At 39.8% G+C, this 25,867-nt stretch overlaps 2 protein-coding genes across 6 annotated transcripts in view; both read right to left on the bottom strand.

Annotated features, from left to right (window-relative positions):
• The window catches only part of ASMTL (acetylserotonin O-methyltransferase like), a 28,861-nt gene extending 22,967 nt beyond the window's left edge, over window positions 1-5,894 (bottom strand). The window contains exons 1-4 of one of the 2 annotated variants that reach the window (XM_080584818.1): window positions 5,617-5,894; window positions 4,360-4,491; window positions 2,555-2,602; window positions 1,879-1,943 (exon numbers count right to left, since the gene is read on the bottom strand). In XM_080584818.1, coding sequence (XP_080440944.1) covers window positions 1,879-1,943; window positions 2,555-2,602; window positions 4,360-4,491; window positions 5,617-5,709 — 338 coding nt within the window. In that variant the 5' untranslated portion in view covers window positions 5,710-5,894. The remainder of the gene's footprint in view (window positions 1-1,878; window positions 1,944-2,554; window positions 2,603-4,359; window positions 4,492-5,616) is intronic. The other variant, XM_080584817.1, reaches the window with a different exon arrangement.
• An 8,844-nt stretch (window positions 5,895-14,738) lies between these two features.
• The window catches only part of P2RY8 (P2Y receptor family member 8), a 35,212-nt gene continuing 24,083 nt past the window's right edge, over window positions 14,739-25,867 (bottom strand). For all 4 annotated transcript variants that reach the window (XM_080584921.1, XM_080584920.1, XM_080584918.1 and 1 more), the window contains one exon: window positions 14,739-19,789. In XM_080584921.1, coding sequence (XP_080441047.1) covers window positions 18,650-19,723 — 1,074 coding nt within the window. In that variant the 5' untranslated portion in view covers window positions 19,724-19,789 and the 3' untranslated portion in view covers window positions 14,739-18,649. The remainder of the gene's footprint in view (window positions 19,790-25,867) is intronic.

The following is a 25,867-nucleotide window of genomic DNA, read 5'->3' as shown; positions in this document are numbered from 1 at the left end:
GCCCCCAGGGATCCCACAGCAAGCTAGAGTAACAAAAGCAGAGTGTACAGGAAGACAGCTCATGCTCACTCTTACCCAGCCCAACTCTCAGCTGAGCTGACAGCTGGCATGGAAATCCTGAGCCAGTATGATCTCTCATAGTGGCTCCAGAGTGCCACACTGTGGCTGATTAATTGTGAGGGCTTTAAGTTTTTTTTAAATGTAAAAGCAACGGGTACAATGAATGCTAGGAAAACTTACATTTTTGAAGAGACTAATTAAGGAATAGTCTCATGGCCAAGCTATAATTTGATGTGACCAGGAGCATCTCGCTCTTAATAAACCCCACAGGATTTAACATAATTAATTTTAAAATGAAACCATGAGTGAAAAATTTTAGCCTGACACCTTGGATACATGTGTTTTTATCTTTCCTATTTTTTCCAGTTATATAGAACACAATTAACAGGAGTTAAATTAATTTTAAGTGCATTTCCTGTACACGATTAAGAGAATGAACAGCTGTACTTTCAAAAAAACAGACATTTGTGTGCAACAGTAGACTAAGCTCTTAAGAAAAAAGTACTATTTTTGAACTAACCAAGCTTGGCATGATTTTAGCAAAAAACGAGTGGTGAGAAACCTCTTGCCAGACAGACTCCTTTGGGAATCTCCTACTAATAACATATGCTGCTGTCAGATACTGGAAAGAGAGGAAAAACTACTGCCATTAAGTTAGTAACATGCTACAAAGTATAAAAATCAGCTTAACTCATCAGTGCAAAAAAAAAAATAAATCTAAAATAGACTTAGAGAGCTAAACTCCAAAAAAAACCACGAAGCCCCTTATATTCTCCCTAGCAGACTCCTGAGTTACAATGTAAACACCTGGATCAAGTGGAAGACATTTTGTGTTTCCCCCCCCCCATACAAGACAGGAGTGACTGACTAGTGGATTCGTCACATCTCAGTCTTTTCTGAAAGGTGATTAGTTTTATTCAGTTGGTATTTCTTAAAGGAAGAAAAAAATCCTACAAGATACCATTCACCTAAAACAGAAAAGTATCCTTCAGGAAAAAAAAAAAAACACAGAAGCCTAAAAATTGCCAGCCCATCCATTGAAAACAATGATGGAAGAGATTTTTTCCTCAGTTAAACTGAAAATCCAAAAAGCCAGCATCTGGGTTGGATGAAAACTGCAAAACGTGCCATGAATGGGAGTTACTTTTCAACACATTCTTATAATTAGTTTCATTATGTGACCCTGCTTGAGCAGAGGTGTTAGGTAGGATGACCTTTCAGAGGTCTCTTCCAACCTCAACCATTCTCTAATAAATTCTCTATTGACAGTATTAGCTCTGAACATAAAAAATAATCAATATCCACATTCTCATTGGAAAGTAAGTAGCAAATTATTTATCTAAAAACATTTAAACTAAAGGACATTGGACATTTCCTTTGAAAGGAAACAAGGTAGCACAATTTAAAACAATGAACACACATCACTATGTACTCTTCTCATACATGCAATTCTTTTTCATTAAACTTCAAGCCTCAAAACACTTCTGTCCTCTTTCCCAACATGGTATCTCTCCCTATCTTCCCTTCCTGTACCAACTGAAGTATACAGAAAGTCTTGTGATAAGTGACTCTGGAAACTAACTCAAGTGAAAACAGAACGGTTACATCTCTTATCTGCTCCCTGCGGTGAAGCAACAGGAATAACCAGTTGTGGGTAAGATAAAAGCACATCTAACTTTTAGTGGCAGAACTGACATGATATTTAAAAATGCTTGAAAGATTTGTAGCCAGAGTTCTTGATATGCACCTAGGAACCCATAAAGCTCCTGTAAAAACAATTTAATAGACATATTTGGAATCTTATTTGAAAGCACGAACCTTGACAACATCCTATATGCATCTTGCTTATCCACTGGTTTCTCTAGGATCTGCTCATCCACGGTCTAAAACAGAAAGAGAGATACCGAGCTGTCTTCTTACTTTTCTTGAAACTGAGGCCAGAAAAGAAAAGATTTAAACAATGATTTCAGACAAGCCTTCAAAATAAGCCTACCGAGCAGAGCAAGAAGCACAGATACTTTGGTAGAACTGTTAACTTACTGTCGAGCACCGCTACCCTCCAGCGGAAAAAGCTCTCCAAAAGGTAATTCAACTTCCCCTGACCTTCACTGTTCACTGTCTCAGCAGAGGTGACAGGCTTAAAGTCGCGCCCCCCGTGAGGCACAACATTAAACAGTTCACGTGATCTGGATTTCTTGACAGTAAGTCACCTGGGAACAGAATTTCTATTGCACAGGAATCCATATTACAGAGGATCAAAGGCAACCGTTAAGCAATACTAGTGTCTCTGGAAAAACAGTACCAATGTTCCTAGCACCCAAGATACCAAAAATTGCTTTGTTTAGGAAAAAATGAAAAACATCTACAAAACCCTCAAAACACATCATCTTTCTGGTGTAACTTTTCAGTGAAAATCATTTTCCAACTTCAAACCTAAAGATTTTCTACACTTGACAAAAATTAAAACAATGATAAAGCATATAAGACCTCTTACCACAATAGTGTCTGCTCCTATCACAACATCAGGTGTTCTCAGGTGCTTCTGCAAAGGCATAAAGAAAGAATATTTCTCAAAACAGGAAGAAAGAACAAAACCCCTTAAAAACCTGAGGTTAGAAAACTTAAGTTGACCAGTTTACAGGTTGGACTACACAGACCTGAAAACATGACATTTTCTCCTTTTGCATTTTCTACAAAACAGTAATCATTTATATCACCATGAAAGTGAAGGAAAAAAAGGAGGCCTGAGCGGACTGTTAGCAGGTTACAACTTCGCCAAAACACATTACTGATGAACAAACGCATCCAGGAAAGATCTAACTGCATTCTCAAAGCTCAACTTGATCTTCAAGGTGGCAGTTAGAATTCCTTTAAAGGAAGCAGCCCGTGTACTGGAGCCAGAGTTGAATCCCTTTAGAATCATTTTTCTAAGCCAAGTATTGCTGACTATTTTTTTGTCCTTTAGCTACGCTTTGCTTCTCTCTCTCAAAAGGAAACATATACAGCCCGTTTTGGGGAACTAAGTAGGGGTATATAAAGATTCCTTCTAGCCCTTTCTTGGCTTTAAACTGTAACTTGTCTTACAGATGACTTTTGATTCACTTGCATGTTAATGAGGTACACAGCTATGATTTAACACATGTGGACAAGAAACTTGTCTGTAACTCTGACCATTATATTAAAAAGTTTGTAGGGTAGCAATTCTGCAGATACGCTGTTGATGTGCATTAACTAGAACTAATTCCAGCTATCATTAAAAAAAATTTCTTTGTAATGAAGCATTTTGAAATCCACTGAAATAGCATTATCACCAGCATATTTTGCAATGAAAGCCCAATGTAAGTTAGTTCGTAGGTTTGCATTGAAAATACAGTCCTAAAGTATTCTCTGAACACCATTCTCTGAAAAGAAGTAGGCAGAAACCTGGATAACGATTTACATTGAAGATCATGCAATATTTGCTTTGAAGAATGGTGACATCTGGCAACATTGTTGGTTTAAAGCATCTGACACTCCCTTTCTGACATCAGTATAGGTTCAACAAATGTACTCCTCTCTTTTAGGGCTTGTATTAAGATATTACAGTACATTTTGTAGGATCTCATCAGCTAGACTGCTGAAAAGGTTCTGGTAAAGAGCAGCCTTATGTGCTCACACCGCTTACAGACAAGGGCAGAAATCAGATATGCTACTTTTAAAAGTTGGATCACCAGTTTTGGCAATACTTAAGATTCAAAACTGTTGCCTTAACTACAAAACCTGAAATCAAGTCAGCTTCCCACTCTTAAAATGAACGTCAGTCTCCTTCTCCAGAATGCTTTATAGCTGAATGCCTTGTTTTTCTGCTTACTTCCAGCATCTTTACACTCATCAATTCTGAACCATTCCCTTGTCACAACTGTTCAACTGAACTACTTTTCAATGAAAGCTACAGCAAAGCACTGGATTCAGTCAACTAACACCTGTGATAAGCAACTTTCAGGATAAGATGTAGTCACAAACCTGACTGCTGAAAGGAACTATCAATTATGTATCCCAAGCCAAAGCAGGTACGCTTCTGGCAAAATATACAAGCTATGTCTGCTTGTCAAAAGCCTGAACTGCAGGCATTGGACCTTCTTTTGAGTAGGTGAGTAAATTTCAGGGATGTCATCTCTCGCAAATGACAGAAAATACCCATTTCCTTTAAGTGGGGAAAAAGCACTCACAGGCCACCTCAGTAGTACATGCAAATTAAGTCACTGTAACACACACCATTTAAAGATGAAAATCTCACTGCAGAAATAGCTGGTAACTTACTACGTGCATTCTGTTTGCTACTTCCAGAGCCTTCTGTTTTGCAGTTTCTATGGCATATTCATAAGGGGCTGCAAAAGACGACTTTTCAAGTGTCTCTTTAAACCAAGATGGAACTACCTCAAACCGCAGACCCTGTAACAAAGAAAGGAAAGCAATACAGTCAGTCTCATGTTGTTAAAAAAAAATAATAAATTGCTTCTATTATAGGGTTTTGCCTTTTCATACGATTTGTAAGTAGTCCAGAATAAAAAGCCTCACCAGAAATAACTTCTGAACTGGTATGTTTATATTCTTTTTCCCTATTCCACCATTGGCGTTTTCACTGAATCTATCCATGGCACTTGTGCAACAGTTGTGCATCCTTACAGGATCTTTACCACCTGCAGTTTATGTGTTATTATACACGTGATAAGTAGAAACCAAGTGCCACTTATCTGTGGTTTTGTCAAAATAACAACAACTCTCCCTGCTTCCTGCCTCCAGATTGCACATGTACACCTCCTACACCCAGCAGAGACACTATGCTTCTAATAGCTGGGCACACGTTTGAGCCCCCGTGCTTCTCTACATCTTTGTATTTTGCAAAAACATACTTTCTTCACATTTATGTTCTACCTTCTCCTACAAAAATGACTCTATGCAATCTATTGGACGCATTACAATGCACGCACTGAAGTGCCATTCAAAAGCCTCCTGCAGCCAGACTGGTGAAGGCGGTGTGTGCCCCCATGGGCCAAATGCTCTGAAAGAGGGGATACAGCTTCTTCATCGCTGTGTGCGCAAACAAAAAGTGACCCTGACCTTATTCCCCTCGCTGCACACACCTAGCACTAACCCCATGAGGTAAGGGAAACGGTAGGCCATTTCTTAATTATTTCGGCCCACAGTAAGGCCTCCCAAACTTTTCTGTGACATGCCAGAAGCAGTTACGCAGGCATTTATGAGTCAGAGCCAGCCTTCCACTTGCTGGATCACCTCCCTTTCAGCAGAATGCCTTAATCCACACGCGTATCAATCTGCATATAAACCAACCGACACACATGCGCTTGCTTATAGAGAAACCCTAAGAAGAAAACCGTGATCGCAAAGAGAAACAACAACACTAAAGTTTATTTTCTCAGGCATCCACGTGTAAACTGACCTCCCCCCCCCCCCCCCCCCCCCCCCCCAGCCCCTCGGGCACCGCCGGGCCTCCTCCCGGGAGGGGAATGGCAGGAAGGGGACGGGCAGCGCAGGTATGGCCGGCGCGGCACTCACCACGTTGGTGAGGATCTCCTGGCGGCGCGGCGAGGCGCTGGCCAGCACCACCCTCTTGCTGACCAGCTTCCCCAGCACCGGGTTCAACGCCATGGCCGCGGCCAGCACCGCACGTCCGCCTCCCCCCCGGCCTCGGCACGGCACGGCTCGGCTTAGGGGCAGGCGGCGGGGCGGCCTTATAATGGCGGCGGGGCGGAGCCGCGGCCAGGGAGGCCCGGAGCGGGCGGCGCGGGTTTGTCGGCGGTGGGTCGGAGCCGTTGGGAGGCAGGCGGCAGCGCAGCAGGGCGAGGCAGCGACCGCGTCTAGCGGCCTCTGCCCCCCCCCCGCCGGTAGTTCTCGAGGGAGGTGTTTGGCAAAGAGGTGTTGTCGGTTTTGGTCTGGTTTGGTTTGGTTTGCAGAAAAGTGAGATGTTATCGTCACCGGATTTGATGCGTATCTCAGCGGATAGGATGTCTCCTCCTTAGCCTTTTGTGTGAAGAAAAAAAAAAAAAGAAGGCTTAATATGAAAGCTCAGATATATTCCCCAAAACTTGCAAATGGTATGGCGCTACGTATTTTCAGCTGGATAGAAAAAGAGTGAACTATGTATTCTAGCATTAAAAAGTCATAGCAGTCTAGTCATAGCAATAGTAGTTTGCGGTCTCTTGACATCCATCTCATGCCATACGTACACACGTGGCCAGCCACGTAGAGCAGCACCAGCAGGCAGCCTCAGCACCCACACAAACACCAGCGGCCTCCGCCTCTTCTCCCCTCTGGCTGGTCAGGATGAAGGTCTGTTAGTGGGAAATATGTGTACGTATACACATACCTACCTACTTACGTATATGCAGTGCGAGCCCCTGCAGGATCTGACCTTAGACCCCCAGTCTATGCATTAACTCGCTCCCCAAATCCCCAGGTCTCTCAAGCTGCTGGCACCTGAGCCTCCAAGCTGCAGTCCCACTCCAGTTGCAGCTGCAGATAAGCAGGCGCACACACACATCTTCCCCCACCCTGGCACATACACAAACGGGTCTCCCAGTTGACCTCCAGGCCCCATGGACCCTCTGGCAGTTGGCCTGGAGCTCCTGGTTCCTCCAGCAGCCACCTCCCCGAGTTGTGCCACACTCACAGAGGCACACTCCTGGCTCTCAAGATACTTACCCTACTCACTGGCTAGGCCAGCGTGAGGTTTGGTGGCTATAACTCACCACCTCACATGCCTTGACTCCTTCCAAGTGCCTCTGTCCCGTGACCCTCTTTGAGACCAGACTCATTTATGGGCAGCAGTGACTTGAGATCAGGACTGAAATTTGTCTTCAGAGACATTTTTGTTCAAATAATCATAAATATTAAGAACCTAGGGAAATTACGCTAAAATGAAAAAGGAAATAAAATGCTTAGATTAAATACAACTGTGAATATAGATTGCTGTCCTTATTATGCAAGAGGATTTAAGTAAATGTTAACATCCTCATCAAATCCATAACGCTGAAATAGTTCTGGGATAGCTGGAGAAGTGACTAAAAAGAAAAGGCAAGTGTGAAACAGGGAGAGGAGCAGTCTCTGCTTGTCACAGAGCTTGTCAGATCTAATTCTTTGCTCTTTTCTCAGGCCGGTGAAACGTGACATTTATCCTTGCAAACAAGAAGATACCACAGAAATAGAATCCTGAGTATCCTTCATATGATACCATTATAATTTTTGATTGAATAAAGGGACAAGAATCTCATCGAGTCACAGAAATGCATGTCTCCTGGTACACACAGGTCCAAGATTTGGAATTAGTCCTCTGGAAAAAAATACTGTGGCACTACCTCTAATGGCTGAGTTTAACGTAACCCTAAAGCTTAATTTATGTACCTCTTCATTATGACTGCAATATGAACCAAAGAAAGGGAAATTGCACTTGTATGGATTTTGCAAGGATTTGGAACATAATTCTTATCTGAAGTCGTCTTTTTATACACTGAATTGCTATGTGTCTAAGCAAGTTTGATAAACTTAATTCATACACTCCAGAGGATTAAGATGATAATGCAAAGTTTTCCATAACAATCCAATAACAGTCCTGATTTTCTTCTATTTCTCTTCATTTTATTCAGTCTTCTAGTGTACTTTCACCACTATAAATGTGAAGTAATGATGGTGTGCCTTCCATCCGATGCATGTATTTATATAAAGAACAACCTTGACAGAAAGAATGCCTTCTGTTCCTTCCAGCTTGTTTTGATAGATAATAATGAAATACAAATCTGCTGTCTCTATTAATTTATAGAGGTTATAAGGATATATGCAACATACATCATTCCTCCTGCTTGTGGAGCCCAATTAACTCAAGTGTAAGACAAGCATGACTTACCTCCCTTGACTGAATTCTGCTTACATACTGCTCCTCTGATTTGCACAAAGAACTTTATGAAAGTTAAACAAATAAATAAATAAATAAATAAGGGAAAATGGATAATTTCTACAGTCTTTCCCTTGAAAGTTCAGACAATGTCCAAAAATGGAGATTGGTACAAAGAACTTTTTTAATATGAAAACAATGAGAATGTGGCTTTTTTAATTATTAGTTTGAAGACTAGTAATTAGTAAGTCTGTTATTCTGACAAACATGACAAAGAGCTGAATTAGTTTATTTAAAAGATAAAAACACGAAGCTGCTAAAATGCATGTTTTCATTTACCTGTATGTGGTTTATACTGGTCTAAATGTGGTGAAGTTCAAAGTACCCTTTGTGAGCAAGCTGAAAATCATCAAGTAAGCTATCACATTTTAGAGAGATTTGACAAGTAATTATTTTTAATTAGTCTACAGCAACTTTGCAAGAGTTGGGCAAAGCAAGTGTGAGGCTGCAGTGAGCCAACCGAGGTGAAGATCAATGACAACAGCAGTTATCAGAAAAGTTTCTGTCTTGGCTGACCATGCTAGTCAAAGATTAGCTTGTCCAAGGTTGGTTATGAAACTGTTGACTTTTTCAAATACCGGGTGTATTTTGAGCAACAGCAAAGTAACAGTTAGAGCTCTGAACTGTAGAGACCTTTCTTTAATATTTTTGTTCTGGACTTCTCTGCTTTTCTGCATACGTATTTATACTACAGCCATAAGAGTAATAACTCAAAGCATGTAGAGAACACTGTACTAATCAAATTCTCATACCTACATTTATGTATATCGCAATAAGTGTATGTATGGATCTATTGTTTGGCCCAGTCATCTGTACCAGCACAAGATCAAATTGCTTGGGGAGCAATGCATTTCCATTGCAAAGAATGTAGAGAATCCTAGGGATGTTGCAATGAAGCAAATGAACATTTCATCTTTCACAAGGCAACTTGGCTTTTCTAGGACAACCTCATTAATTCTGAGAGTGCAGTCTTAATTTTTCAGAAGCCTCTTTCTGGCATTGAAATCCTTGCTGTAGTCCAACATATCTACACAGTTCACAAAGTAGTAACTCTTGTTTCTGCTACTGTAGGGATTTAAAGATGTATTCTGTTTCACCAGTTAATCATCAGCTCCAGGGATTCTCCTCTGTTTAAAAATAACAATCAAATCATTCAACATTACCTGCATAATGTTTTATTATAATATTTTTGCATACAACTGTATTTAGCTAGCTATTTCATCTGAACTATGCTATGGTAGTGAGTTTCCCATTTCATATAATACAGTATCTGTTATGATTAGTCTACATCTTCAACTAGATTTTTGGATTCTGAAGGGGTATTCTAGATTTTTAATGAATTCAGATTTTTGCAAGATAGGTAAAACACGCTGACTTTCAAATTATTTTGTCCTTGCTTCCTGTAGAGTACGGCGGAAATTCTATTGGAAAAGCCTAAGATTTTAAAGAGTCATTGTTCCAGACTGAGGGAGTATTTTCAGAGTGGGAAGCCTAGATTTCTTTCACTTTGCCATCTCTGTGTTCTCATAGAGCATTTTTAAGAACTTATATCAATTCAGTTTTCTTCAGCTCAGGCCTAAATACTTCTTTGTTCTCTTCTATCAAACTTTGAAGTTCAGCAAAATCTTGGTGTGCCTACATGATCACATAATTCCCTTTTTATCTGAAGTAATGTGGTATTATAAGCATATAATGAGCTTTTGAGGAAACCACGGAAAGTCAGATTAAACATTATTTTGTTACATACATAGGTTTTATATTATGTAATGTCTCTAAATGTTTTAACACATAGTTCATTTCATGACATTCATCCCACATAGTTATCAAATGGCATTAAGCCTTGCCTATGAAGAAACTTCCCAGTTGCTGGAGGAGTGTAGTGTATCTCATACCAAAGGAACAGCAACCATCTCTGAGGCAGCTCCGTGCCCATTTCATGAGACAAGGAGAAGCACCTACACCAATCATAGCCCTGGGGCATGCTGGCCACTCACAAGGCACTTTTTTAACACAGAAATTGTCACCCAAGCCTTGGCAAAGCATATTTGACCAGCATACTTAAATAGTGCAAGGAAACTCTTTACAAGAACTAGAAAAGGGATGTCAGTGATTAAGACTAACTGGTTGCATTTGGCCTCCGCCACAGAGAAGGTATTGTACTGGGGAAAAACCTAGAGCCTTGAAGAAATCCCACTGGGAACACAACAGCATCCCAGTGAGAGGAGCACAGAATGACAGGCTTTGTCCCTTTGCTGTCCACAAGGATTAGCTGCCAGCCAGCTCCGTGGCAGCAACACCAGGCTGAAATAAGAAAGGAATGCTTCCTTCCAGCTTGTGCTCCTTCAGGGAAGAAACAGTGTGCTGCAAACACGTCCCAGTTTACATGATACAGAAGCAGCAACACAGTTGTGCATGCTTCCAGTGCTGTCTTTCACAGCTGTTGCCACAGCCCAGCATCTGTCACTGAGAAACTTCTCTGATCTGCAGCTTGCTTTCTCTTTCCTGTTATCCCAAGGCCACCAACCAACCTCAGAGGAGAAGACATGGTAGTGCCTAATAACCCTGTAATCACTGGGACAGGGGGTACAGTGTTTGCTGACAGCATCCCCAGTTTTTTGTGTGCTTGTGGGGCAGAGGTTTATTTCAAATCCCTGAGTCTCTTTTAAAGTTGCATGGCTTGTTGGTGGTAGTTCCACATCTAATGGCTCGGGTAGTTCCACATCTAATATCAGCATTTCTCCAATCTCATTCCTGTTAATGTTTGTATAAGCTCTAGAGAAAAATAAATAGCATATCAGACTATAAAGAACACTTTTTCTAGATAGTTTATTCTAAAAAAAAAAAAAAGACAATAAAATATTTTCAGAAAATGTGTGTACATAATGCATATATTATATGCACAGCATGTGCACACTACATATGTTTGTGTGTCTGTATTAAACACATGTACACATATATTTGTCTAAATATGAAAAACAGATGTTTCTCTTCTCCTTGTACAGTATAATGGCTACTGGAACGACAACGGTGCAAAGGTAGTTAAATGAAGCTAAGATGCAGAAAAGAGGTTTATTAGCTCAGCTGGAATACCACCTCTTCCAGAAAATGATTTCCCAACTGAGACTCCAAGGTCAAGCACGTTTTGTGGAGCTCTTAATATGTTCACTATACAAATCTCCACAAGAGGGCAGTACGTCCCACGTTTTTTCCTAAGGTTTTGCTAGCATACTGTAATTTTCAAATAGCTGTAGAGACCTGTAACTGGTAAGGACAGAAACCAAGCACCACAAACACTCGAAGTCCTAGTCTGAAGTACAAGGACTGCTTAATATTAACTGTGTATGCTTGTGTGTGTGTGTGTGTGCATATAGGGGTAATCTGACACAAAGTTAATGTCAATAGGTCTAGTGATATCTGGAAAGTTAATGCATAAACGAGATTGGAACTGTAAAGGGGCATCATAAAGATATTAATAGGTGCTAAGATATGTTTGTAACAGGGCTTCAGTCCCCTTCAACAGATTTGCATGACTGTAAGAACAGGAGTAATTCCACTCTGGGAGTCAAATACCTTTATTGAATATGAAAAATTAAAGTGTATTATAACAAAATCTAGATTAAATATTGTTAGGTTGAAGGGTTTATTTTTGTCTTTTATCTTCTTTATCTATTCAGATTTATCGATTAAAGAAAGGTTGTCTGCTGCACTGTATCTTATTTTTTACTCCTTTAAAGGCTTGATTTTAGCAGCAGTATATAGAAACAGTTGCCTTGTTACAAAAGTCCAGGTATATTGACATTTTAGGTAAAAGTGTACAGTGATTTGCATTATTCATTAAAGAACACTAATACTAAGTGGTAAGAAACTGATGCATTCTGCATATACTATGGAAAGCAGCGTGAAATAGGGAAAGGAAAAATGTCAACCCGTGGGCAATAAGTAGGAGCTGAGAAAATCGGTGTTGCACTGCGGAAACTTTTTGAAGAAGAAAAGGCCAGTGCACCTCCCTAGAGAGTTTCGAATTGAGAAGGTTGTATAGAGTCTCTGTAGAGGTAAACCGTGGGAAGAGGTTTCCAGTAACTTAACTGATATATTTGCATTTATTTTGTGAAGCCATCCAGGTTTGACAAGGTGAGGGAGACCTGCATTCTATTTAAGCATTTGCTGAGGTCCCCAGGAGTATTATTTCCCAGCACATGGCTTTCTATCAGATGAACAAGCTCCCATTAGAAGCATGAAATTGGCAGAATTAGAAGAAAACTGTCAAGAAGCAGAAGGTAACAGGCCTGGAATACCAACGTTGCTTTTGTGGTGGGGTTCAATGGTAATATGGAAGTCTACTAACATCTGGATGTCTGAATGCAGTCAACAGCCACTGCAGCTATCACAGAGACTTAGGAATCAGAGCAGGCAGTCGACCTGAATGCTGCCAAGCACTAAGACACCTACAGTAACACTTAATATCTAGTTTCGATCAGATGAGTTTCACTTTTTGTGCCTGGCAAGCCCACATTTCCAGAGACCTGCGTTTTTCCATGAGACGTTTACTCTGTGCCTAGGCAGTGGTTTATTTATCTGTTAATCACATTCCTTTCCTTGTAGCAAGAATCTGGAGCGCTGCTGACGATTCAAGCTTTCACACTGAAAGGGCTCCATGTTTCTAAAATGAAATTGGCTGTTTATGAAGAAAACTATTTACAGACATTCTCTAACTGTGGATGGTTTCCTGCAGACACCAACTTTCTGCATCTTTTTCCAAACTCTCACTTACTGTATTTCTTCCCCCAGCTTCCACAGAGGTTACTTCTTCAGCCCCATCCTATCTCCAGCTTGAATCTGTTAATACCTCCCTGAAGTCTGTTGCTCTTACTTCTTTGACAAAGTCTTTAAGACATACAGCAGTGAAGTCAGACCTTGGAGTTTCCTTCAATTGGAAGTACTCCATAAAACACTTCCCTATTTTTTCTGGTAGCTCACCTGTGTTCCAGCAGCAGCAGTTAAGGATATGAAGATACCGGGAAAAGCTTAGCCCTAGTAACTCCCAGCAGGACAACATGCACACTTTACTTTCTGTATCCACATAATGCTGGTATGCCAGAGCCAGGTCATGTAGACATTGATGCAAGAACTGGGGAAACAGAACCATGATAGTTACAGTCCTGAAAATTTCTGCAGAAGAAAAAAAGCTTCCTGAAAAAGAAAAAGACTGTCTGCAGGACATCATCGTGAGTCAAGATAGTCAAGCAGGTGGCTGAGGTATTTATGCTGAAATCATGAATGGTATTCTGGCTGACAGCTCTGAACTTCTTTAAGAGGCCTGAGAGTCTCTTCATTTGATAACATATCTCCAGTTGTTTAGACTTAAAGATTAAAAATTAAAAGTAATAAGACTTGCAAGCAAATCATGAAAGACTGAGAGTTAAATAGGAGTCCAGACTTCAGACAGGTTTTTTCTCAAATGAAGAAAGAAAGCTTTTAAAAAAATATTTCAGCAGAGCACTATCCTCTACTTTATTATGTTCTGCATAATTATACTTTCTAGGTTTGACAAGAGAACACATATGCAAATATTTAACCCAGAATGATTGTAGTCCAGAAGAATATATCAAGATGAATAGCATGACTGAAATTTTGTTCTCACTGACTCCTTTTAATCCTATGAACTGCAGCATAATTGAGGAAAAGCGGTACACAATTTATTCCAATAATGAGTTCCTCATTTTTTTTTTTCAGGATGGATTTAATTACTAGAGTACAGTAACCAAAGCTTATATCCTGATCATTCTTGTGAGAGTCATCATATATTAGAATTTTCATTCTGGGCCCTTAAAAATCTACAATATTAATGACATCTAAAAATTTTTAACCTCTTCTTGCTGCTACCCAGCAAGCATGATAGTGTTTTGTTTATTTTTTTCCCAACTCCTAACAACTTGCAATGTTTTACTTGCTTTCTTTCCACTGTCACTGAGCTAATGCTTCAAATTATGTACTATGATGTATAGTGGTCACTACCAAGCACATCATTTTGTATGCAAAGCTGTGACTGGATTTGCCCATGTTCATCACTTCATGCTTACCAACACTGAGTTTCTCCCTCAAATGTTCATGCTATCATACATACCTTTAGGCATGTAGCATATACCTTAAACATCACCTTATAGAAGCCCTACTCTGGTGGGCAGTGATGTAGACCTCATCTTATTTCAAATACTTTGAACTGAGAAAACAGACAAAAAATTACCAAGTGAATTCAAGACAACCTCCGGCCCTCTTTCATTGGTCATCATAGACACACCCACACAGATCCTGAACGCCAAATGAAGCACAGTCGGTCTAGGGAAGGTTTCTATCAGGGTGTCATGTCCTGAGCGTCCTCACAGCCCTGAACATCTCTAGAGGCCTGACCCACTCTGCCCTGGGACCAGGACCCCACATCAGCCTGGGACCACCAGCCCCTGCCCTAGCGAGGCCAGAGCAGGGCTGGGCCCCAGCTCCCCGCAGCCAGGCCTGGCCATGGCCCTTGGCCAGCGGGGTCCACCCAGCAGGCCCATGTCCCAGCCTGTCCCTGTCCCCAGGGAAGTGCTTGGGGCTGGGGCTTGGGGTTGGGGCTGCCCCAGTGCCCCCTGCTGCCTGCTGCCAGTTGGGTGGTGCAATGGGACTTGGCCTGCTGGCCCCCTAGAGAAAAGCACTGAAATTAAAATATATATAGAGAGAGACGAAATAGCAATGGGAAATTGATTCATTTTATTTTATAACTTGATCTCCCTGCCCTGTTCTAAGTTGAGAAGTAGCTCACACATGACAGGTGCAAACAAATCTTAAATCCTTTCCTTTTCATGGTTTCTTTCTTTATGTACAAAAGTCAAAGGACATTCATAGGTTAAATTGTTACACAAATAAAATATACATATATATATATATAGAACAACCACCGCCACCACCATCAACAACAAAAACAGAACAGAAGCCTGTACATTCGTGTCTTCTTCTCAGTAAAATTACTACCACAGAGGCAATCAAGTAAGCATGTCATACAGAACCCACATTTCCCAAACTGAAGGCAGTATAGACAAGAACTTTTTGATAACCTCTCAAATGGCAACCTCCATTTATGTGTATGTTTGTATATATGTTTATATATATATAAATGCATTTAAGCTCACATCCACTGAACAAGGTAGCAGTCTTGCGACCTCATGGCGTCCCATGAGGACATGTTTCAAGTGTTGAAGAACAGTTAATTGGGCTACTTTTAAAAAGAATTTATTCTCCTCTCTTAAAACACCCCTCTAAAACTTCACAGTATACACCATCAGACTCAAAAGATATGTGGAAGAAGCAATCAAAGATTGTATTTCTTTCTCAAGAAACAATCCCGGTAACACGAATTGGAATTTTGCCTCATCTGAGCTAATTTGAGACTAGCTTATACAATGGTGCAAAGAATGGGACATCCCTTCTATTCCTTTTTAGGCACCATTGAAAAAGGAATTACGTGCTATGGAGAGCTGTGTGAGGCTGGAGAGAAAATTGTCAGTTGGTTGTGAGCATCTTTTCTCTGTTGCAAAAGGAGCAATTCAGTATTTTTCAAAATATAGTTGCTGATGTCCAAAGTGCAAAGTCTTTGCTTTTTCAGCTCTGTTTGATGTCAGTTACAGTTGAGGCATGTTTCAGCACATTTCAGGATGCACTGAGTGCTTGAAGATTAGGTTCAAAATAGAACAGAGTGAAAATCTGCATTAAAGCTAGGGGAAGTAACAAAGAAGAATACTTGCAGAAGGAAAAAAAAAAAAAGGTGAGAGAAGGGGATTTTAGTATAACCTCCAAAACAGTTTCTGACACCATAAAATGCGAAAAACAGTTTTGGTAGTGAGAAAGCTGGAGTTCTGTGAAAGGGGATGGAAGGGGGATTTGAACAGCCAGGCAAAGCAATGCACTGCTAAATTAATACACAGGTTTGCAAAACATAAATAAACTAACTGAATTTCCACCTGATGGATATGGGACAACTCAGGAAAATGCCAGCCTGTGATTTTTTTCAGACAGTGTAGGTAAACAGAGGCACGTATCCAAACAACTGAAATGTATGTAATGCTTTATGTAATGTACTGTGGTATATTTTGTATGTCTTTTTATTAATATTATTTCTTTCTTTGGAGGGGTAGAACAGGCAACTGTGTAGGGCATGTTCAAAGAAAATGGCACTGAATGAGCTGGATTTGGACACTGAAGTCCCAAGCAAGCAAGCAGTATTGTTTTGTTTGTTTGTTTGTTATGGTTGGTTGGTTGGTTGTTTTTTGCTTTAAACACATAAAGTTATCCTTCTTCCTTTTACCTCCTCCTCTATCCTGGATCTTGTCTATCAAGGAAGCGGGAATCTCGTATCTCATACCTTCACCTCAACACTCGTGTTCTTCCTACCCAAGCTAACAGCTCACATTTCCTGCCAGAAGCTTATATCCTGGTGCAAGCAGATATTTTGGAGGATGTTCCAGAGCTGACATGGGAGCTCAGAGCCCCTGACTTGTACAGGCTCCTCTCTTTCAGAATCTGTGAGGTGATTTGTAGTTCTAAGCCCATCTCACTGCACCTGGCACACAGCCTAATGCAGCCTAATGCAGCCTAGCTTCCATGAGGCTTCATGGGAAAGTTTTGATGGACTGCTTGTGGCTAAAGCTGACCTGATGGGCAGAAAATCTGCAGATCACTTAAATCTAATGCTATGAAATGCACAGAACATCTCACATGGCTTTTGAAAGGTAGCACTAGGTCCACTCACTTTTATCCTGCGCGAATAACTGATGATACTTTAGCAGAGGGTAGGATGTACAAATATCTCACAATTGAATTTGTGGGTATCCAGCCTCTACAGAAATGAAATTCATGATACTTAGTGGTAGAAAAATGGCTTTAAATGATGTCATACAAGGAAAAAAAAAAAAAAAGGAGCCAAATAGATAATAGGAGCCATGGGTGATGTCTTTTACTTAGCTACTTAGCTGCAGGAGCTCAGAAATCAGTACAGCTGGCAGCCACTGCTCAAGGGAGACGAAATGTGGTGTCTGAACCAACCATCCACAATGTCAAAGAAAGCCTCCAGCTCACTAATGTAGCACCATCCAGCTTGCAATGTAGCAAAAGGAAACAAATAGCTTCATCTTGCTTGTGAAGGGAAGCTTGTCTGGCTCTGTCAGGTGGATTTTGTTTTGTTTTTTTTTTTAACTCTCCTGAGATCCAAACATAGATAAAAAGCTGAAAATACAACGGGAAAAACTTTGTCTTTCTCTGTCCCCAGGATGTATTCTGTCGCAGTTGTCTTTCCAAGCACCGGGGCAGTTGCTGAGATGTGAGAAGAAAAACATCACATCACACAATATATACAAACAAGCCAGAGAAGGATATTTCCGAGAGAAATCCCAAGCACATGACTGCACTATCAACCTGATTATAGTTACAGCCTCTTTCCAGGATACTTGGTACATCTCCCACTATCAAACCTTGCTTTCATTTTTTTCTGCTTTCTGTTTGCCTGTTTGAAAGAAGTACGTTTCTGATATCTGGCCATAAGGGTGGGTTTTCACACAGCTTCTGCTTGCACAGAATCACTGTGGTCAAATTCTCATATATCCTGCAGAAGGTCTGATTAATAATCCACACCAGTACCATAAGGAAGATATGCATATCCTCACACTACGTAAAGCTAAATTGTCTGCTGAGGGGGTGGTGCTTCCACATACAGTCTATAGTCATTTGGTTAAAACAACTTGTTGATACCAATCTAACACCAGAAGCATTATTACTGTAGTAGGTCAATGTGGGAAACCTGTTTTCTTAAACCAATTTCTGCCCACTATCCTGAGAAATTAATACCTCCAGGAAATGAAAATATAAGCCATGCAGCAGCTGAAGTTGTCTCAAACACTGTTAGTTCTAGGTAAAACTAGCTTAGAACTAGAAAGAAATGCTAGATTTTCTTTCATAGCATGAGATATTTTTCTGTATAAAACTGAAATAAATAATATCACTCAGTCTAACCTTTTCAAAGGTTAGTGTGGTTTGATTCAGATAAACGGGTGAGTGTTGCGGTGAATTCACAGTGGCTATGCATTATGCATTGATGGTAAAATGACAAGCTATGTTTACTCATTTATAGAAATGCAACCGAACAGTAAAGCAATACATTAAAAAAAAACAAAAAACACCCCCCCCCAAAAAAAAAAACACAGCACATTGCTTAGAAAAATAACTCCCCTTCCCAAAATCCCATTTCAATGTATGCTATAACTCATATACAGTAATATTTCACATTCACTGAGGATCTCAAGCATTGGGTAACACTGAGATGATACAACTTGAAAGTAATTCTTGTTCTAAACTTATCCCTTGGACTAATTCCAGGCCATCCCTTAATTATCTACACTGGGTTTGCTTCAGGGGCTTTTTGAATAAACTCAGTTCCTTTTGTGCTTCCACTTCTTATCAGAAAATAGTCACTTACTCAAGTAGCATGCACAATATGCATATGGTTTGACTTCTGTCACTAGAGCATGTTACTTTGAGGGTAGACATTCAAAAAGAAATATTTTCTGTCTCTACTCATGGAACTCACAGGTGCCTTTCTGCTGGGGAAGTCTAAGGCTAGAAAACACTTTCCTGCCTTTGCAAATAGACTGTTACTCCCTCTAACCCATCCATAGGTCCACTTGACATCGACCTGGCTGACATGGTCCTGCCAGAAAATAAGCTTTCCCTTCTGGTTTCCAAGCTGTCACTGAGCAGTACTTTAGGGCGAAACACTTGCATCAATTTCTGGTAAAATTCTTTAGAGGCAAAGTAGTAAATGAAGGGATCTATGCAGTTGTTGAGGCAACTGAGGCACAAGGTGAGCTTGTAGGCAGGGTACAAACTCCTCTTGTAAAACAGGCGGACGATCATATGCGCAAATAGGATAAAGTTATTGGGGGCGAAGCAAGTGACAAACACCGAAAGGACTATAATCGCCAGGTATATGGATCTAGTCTTCTGCCTGTTACCGTATCTGTTTGATGTCTGAATAAGCTTCCGAATGATGCCGATGTAGCATCCAACTGTTACAATGAAAGGGATCAGGAAGAGCACAACAAATAGCGTGAGGAGAAAGGCCACCCAGGCTGCAAAGTTGGGCAGCATATCCCACTTGAGAACATCAAAACAGGTTATAATCCCCAGTTCTTTCACTTCATAGGTCAGATCTGTGCTTTCCAGTGGATAAAAAGCTAGTAGCAAGAAAAGCCACATTACCATACAGGCACCGAAGGCATATCTTTTTCTTCTCCACTTGACCAACTTCATGGGATATACCACACCCATGTACCGCTCAATGCTGATACAGGTCATGGTCAGTATGGAAGAATACATGTTGGAGTAGAACATCACAGTCACAAGGCTGCAAAGAATCTTGCCAAAGATCCAATGATTGCTCTGGATGTGATAAGATATTTGGAAGGGAAAGCAGAAGGCCAGCATGAGATCTGTGATGCTCAGGTTGATCATGAAGATAACAGAAGGCGTTTTGGGTTTGATATGCAAGCAGAGCACCCAAAGGGAGAACAAGTTGCCAGGGATACTGATGATAGCCACCAGTGTATACACCACTGGGAGGGTGACGGAGATAGCTCTATTCTGGAGCATTGCAAGTGTTTCATTGTCCAGGTGGGATCCGTTTTCAACCATTATTCACAAGGTGGTTGTTGATCTATAAGCCAGCTGGATCATATCATGAACTCTTGGCTTCCAAACCTAGAGGGCAAAAGTCAAGAGAAAGAAAAGCAATGTGTTAAATTACAAACATGCTTCTTGTGCAACCTGATCTAGTGGGAGGTGTCCACCTGCCCACGGCAGAGGGTTGGAACTGGATGGTCTTTAAGGTCCCTTCCAACCGAAACCACTCTATAGTTCTATCATTCTATATTAATTTAATAAGAAAAAGGCCTGTGTAGTTTGACATTATTTCTGAATGAATTGAATCAATTAAAATGTTCTCCTGACAAATGCCTCCTCCCTCCAAATCATTGTAGTGTTTTACCTGTCTCATTTCTTTCTAGCTTTGAACAGCTACTTTTTCCCTACTGAGAGGCTTTCTGATATATTTTTTGCAGACTACACGTTATCATACCTTATTGTTTTGTTATTGTAGCACACAGAAGATCACATCACAAATTGAAATGAAATGAATGTCTGCATGAGAACACTATGCCGTAAGTTTCCCAAGAGCTAAACCCATCCTATATACTCGAGATGCCAAGACCTTGCTCTCTTGTAATATAGAATATTTTCTGATTTCTTTTTGTCCAACTAAACAGAGATCCATTCCAAGTAAATGCTGTTTTTTGTTTTGTTTTGTTTTGTTTTTTACAGTTTGAAACTGCTTATTCGAGTCACCTATAATTCTGCAAAATGAGTTTCAGTTTTGCCGTCTGCAAAACAAAACCGTGCTTTCACTGTCTGGCCTATATAGACCTTTCTTGGCAGACACAGCCTCTTATGGTTTAGCTTATTTATTTTACACAGTGTAGCAGCATTTAGCAGATGCAAACAGGAACTCATGCCTCAAAGCACTACATGCATGCAGGAATGCAATTTAACAAAAGTAGAGGGTCAAAAAAAGTGAAGAAGTGGCAATGAATGATGTGAAAGGCAGATAATTGATGATTAGTAAATTCTATGAAGAGTGGAACTGTGGACTTGAAAAGGATTCTAGGCCAAGCCAGCTGGTAACTGTGGGCACATCTATGCTGATTAATAAAGAGGACCAGAGAGTGAGTACAAGCACACAGTATTACTCATGGACTCTGATCATCTCCACTGTTTTATCTCTCCAAGAAACACTTGCCACAAGAGAGGCTAGTTTCTAAAAACATAGACACAAGTCATTCGGTGTCATTTAACCTCACATCCAGTTAAATAAGACCTTTAATTTAACTGTAGTCATAGCCAGGGAGCAGCGTAGCAGATCTGCCCCTCAGAGAGGTGATCAGCCTTCAGTCCTTATATCTCTGGCTGGCTACTACCATTCTGACAAAAGCTTAGGTTTCTGACAGAAGCTCTTATCAAATGACTTTCACAAAATAACTGTTGATGATTCTTGAGACCTGGCAAAGATGAAGTCTCTATTGATGGCTGCAGTGCAGGAAAGAAATATTCAACCCTAAAAATAAACTGAGTGCAGATCCAAAAAGAAAAAAAAAAAGGCCAAAAAAAAGCAGCTATAGCAGTAAGAAGCTTGGTGTAGACTTATTTCTGTTATTTCTTGATTTCATCAGTAAGATATAGTACTTCAAATGTCAGCTGAAAATATTCAGAAATAGAGTCAGCATCAAGCAGGTAATGTTTACTAATGTTGCCAGTCTTTCAGGGGGTTTCTAGCTGAACTATTGGAAACACAGAAAAAGGCACAAGAAAGTAGGAATAGCAAAGATGTCAGAGACGTGTTCTGAATATATCATGCACATGGCACAGAACAAACATGTTCTGAGTAATAAGCACATCACATGATCACAACTGCAAAAAACCCTTTGAGCCAAATCCATTCCAGATGAAATTCTGTCCTTGTTGGTGGAACGATATCAAGAATGAAACTAACTCTTCAGTTTTCAGGGGAACTTGGAAAGGCACTTAACTGACACTAAGCTCTTGAAAAAAGGTAATGCTATCTATTTCAGCTCTTCTATCTGTGACATACCATAGTAAACATCTATTCATGAACCCATTATTGCCTCAGAAATCTGTTTCAAGTGACACCCATTTGTGCCTAGTAACCCTGCATTTCCCAGAACAAAGGTTTTATGTATACCAAAGTAACTACAGAGCCTTAATAATAGGCCTTTGCAAGTGAAAGACATTTGCTCTCAGGGACTGAGAGATCTCACCTCTAGATTGCTATTCCTACAGCTACTCTGTACTTGGGAGGTGGGAGTATGGGTGAAAACCTCCATTAAATCTATCGCACTAGGCATAAAGCTGTTCAATATCTCTTACACTGAGTTTTGTGTTAGGGCTAATCACAAAGGTATCTTCTGAAATCAACTTCTGAATTTGCTTTTTCAGATAGCACATGCTGATAAGAAATATGCAAAACAGTGTCAGGATTTGTGGCCTGCCTAAAGGTAGATTTTACATGTTTATGGAGCAGAACTGTCAGTAAAACACAAGTGCCTCCCACATTTAGGCACCTCTTGAGCAGGGTGCCTGGACTTTAAAGTTCTGGGCTTTGTGTTTAGATGCCTACAAGAGCTCTCCAAAGAGGGTGGGTCCCCTTGGCATGGTTTTTGGTAAGGAAGATGTCCTTCACAAGGAGCAAAAGAAGATGTCCATCACAAGGAGTGAATAGTTCCCTAGCGTCTTCTGCAGGGGAGGAGGGAGCATGCAGAGCACACAAGACTTGCAAATTCACAACGTGTTTCACATCATAGGAAGATGTGGAGTATAGATAATCATCACTCCCTCTTTGCCTTTCCTTTTGCCAAATCTTTCTGGGGCTCTATTGTTGAATTCCTTGCTTGTGAAAGCCTGGGCCAGCAGAAATCCCTGCACTGTCACACTTACTTTTGATACTTTGCCTTTTAAATGGCCAGATTAAGCTGCTGGACTCACAACATAGCATTTCAAAGTTCTTCAGCTCTCCCATTACTGTTTTTATTTGGGTTTAGTTAGCACTGTATTTATGTTTCTATCTCGTTCAGGGTACTTTTAAGTCCTTCCTCCACCGCAACCACAGCATCTGTCTATCACTTGTGGTTTTAGTTGAAAATGTCATAAATAAAGTGAGAAAGTATTTTTTTATAAGCATTAGAATTAGATTTGCCATACATTTGTGAGTTGCTTTCTTGCAATTTCAGGCCTACAACACAATTCAAATCTGTGGATCTTGCATGATACACTGCAAAAGAAACTTTCCTGTAGAATAATTTTAAAATATCAACCCTCAGCTATGTTTACATAAACTGTAAAAATACATTTCTTTCTATATAAATATCCGTGTAATAAAGACATTGTTTTGCTTTTATTTTAGCAACAGCCAGATCTGTACTATGACAAATGAACATATAGGTAGACTGAAAGAAAGACTCAGTAAGGATTCTTTAAGTGAGAAAGTCCAGTCTTATTGCCAGTTACATTGGTCCTAGAGATTTTGACATAGAGAGAGAAATGTTAAGCTCTTCTGCCTGCCTCATTTCTAGAACATTTAGTGAGCAGATGTATTTCAGTTCAATATTAGGTACTAAGAGCACCTGCATCTTCTGGAGCAACCCTCACTAAATCCAGGGAGGATTTTTTCGCTCTTCTTCATACCCTGTCACTCATGTCACTCTACACAGAAAGCTCACTTGGAACTTCAGTAACGTCAGTTTCTTTCTGAGCTATAACCATAAGCTAAGGTGACAGCTGCTTAGTGCCTCTTTTGACAGGGATGGTGATTCCTTTCCCTTTAGTGGACAAAACATGGCGATTAAAACAGTAGAAGGTATACTGAAATAGAAAGATTAAAAAAGCAGAAGAGAAGATGACTGACTTATTTCTTTGTCATGGAAGAGTAAAAACAGAAATGTGTCAACCTTTTTTTTTAGGAGACTACTAAATAAAACTGATATATTTCCTTTCTCACATCTATTCTTTTCCTGTTATCAATGTCAAGTGCACCTGTGAACAAGACTGAAAAGCCTGTGAGTTGACTGAAAAACAGAAATACCATTTTATAAAAAGTTTGTGATTTGAGACGGAAAAATAAATTTCAAAACATTCATTGCAACAGAAAGCCTTCCAAAGCCTATTCTGTTTCATTATTTTGGTTCTCTGTCTGTTAAAGCTCTGTTGTCTAGAATAAATAAGTCTAATTTCCTGAATCCTTTGATATCTTTGCACTTTTAGAAAGACACTATTCCAGTTGAAGAATGTAGGACAGCGTACTTCAGACTACAGGAAAACAAACATACAAACATGAAATGCTGAACTCAATTGCAAATGTATTCAGAATGAAATAAAATGAAAGCAGAGATTTTATTCTAAGCACTTAAGAAAGTCATATTAGCTGTTTTTAATCAAAGCAAATGTGACTAAAGAATGTATTTTATTTTTATCAAGATAGTGCATTTTTGGCAAAAAAATTGAAATTTTTTACTTGCTCTTCTTATGACTTATAAAACTGAAATGAGAGCTAAAGTGTTAGGACAGTTTATTTCTCACTAAATTTAGCTAAAACTGCTGAAAACTTTGGAATTCCCTGTGTGCAATATTCCTTCTGGGGATTCAGCCTCTCATGGACCATCTGAATTGCTGGTCAGATGACAGAATATTAGACCAGTGTAGAAAACAAACAATTTCCTTTATACACTGCGTATGAAGAGAAGAACAAGCAAGGAAGGCAAAGGGATAGCATTCTGAGTTGTGAGAAAAATGACAAACGCTTTGATATTTAGATAGAGAAAAGGGTTTCAATATGAGGAACAAGAAGAAGTTCCTTTTTTAACACATTTTAGATCTTGCTCCCCAAGCGTTACTGATGTGATTCAGAGAAACACTTATTTCTGTAAATGTTCACGTTCCCCCAGCCGAGGAATGTCAATAAGTGCATCGCTGACTGCGCACTCCCTACGCCGAGGGTGGGCTTTGCTGAAAGAGGCCAAAGGTTTTGTTTGGATGTTCTTTCTCACCCTTTCAATAAACTTTTGTGGAAATTTTAACTTTTAGTGTTACATCTCTACAAGCCAAGGGTTTCCTTCACCCATTCAAGATGTGAACATAAGTGTTCTAAGAAACTTCTTTGAATTGGGCCTTCCCTTCCCTGTTCTTTTTGCTGAGTTCTTTTTTTTTTTCTTTTTTTTTTTCTTTGTTTCGGTTGTTTTGTTCAGAGCATCATTCTCGCAATCGCTAAATGTTGCTGAGTCTGTAGCTATGTTATCACAATGGCATTATTTCACATTAATCTTTCACTTATCTTCTTTTAAAAATGAATACTTTCAGGAAATGAGCACCTTTATGCACTTGTGTGTGCAAGTACTGATCTGTATTTCTGAGCAAACAAAGCTGAAAACATCTAACTAGCTGCAATATTCCTGACCTTCTATGTCATTTAGTTTAAGACAAACAAATCTTCATATTTTTCACTGAAGATTATTCAGATAAAGTACATAAGAAAACCATATCTATGCCTTCACTGAAAATGATGACTTATTTTTACACCGAAAGAGTGACTTCAGAATCTCTATATTGATATTTAAAAAAAAAAAAAACACACACACACAAAAAAAACCTCTTGCAGAGACAAACTTCAGTCTTTATTTAAGTACATTTGGTCAAAGCAAGCCCTATGGTGGTTATAGTTCTGACCTCAAATAGTTAGGGCAAGGTAAAACATGAGTGTCTTCTCTCCACAAGTATTTCACATTGAGAGGTGAAAATCCCTCTATTTTTAAAGTGAAAAAATGTAGAAAAGTTACCAGGTTTAGTGTACTGGAGAAATATGTGCCTGTAGAGCTTTTTAACTGTATCAATCTAGATGAAAGCAGCTTTATTCAAAACTGAAGAAAAGTAGTCCTATAATTTCTGCCTATTAGAGAGTGCTAGCATATAATATGTATGTTCATCTTTCCCATAGACACAGACTTTGTAAGCTTATTTTTATTTAAGGCTGATATTTTAATATAATTATCTTATATTAGCAAAGTTATAACAGCCCTTTATAAGGATTCAATACAACAGTTCAGGAATTAATTCCTACAGGACTCACACTCCTCTGTGGTCACACTCCATGTGCGTGCTCTTATTACCCAACAGCACAAGGCAACTCGCTTCTTGATGAAATAGCGCTACCTTGCACTT

The sequence above is a fragment of the Anser brachyrhynchus genome (genome assembly GCF_964034855.1).
Source record: "Anser brachyrhynchus genome assembly, chromosome: 1".
NCBI classification, from domain to species: domain Eukaryota; kingdom Metazoa; phylum Chordata; class Aves; order Anseriformes; family Anatidae; genus Anser; species Anser brachyrhynchus.
Note: the sequence above shows the minus strand (reverse complement) of the source record. Positions and strands in the feature narration are given on the sequence as shown.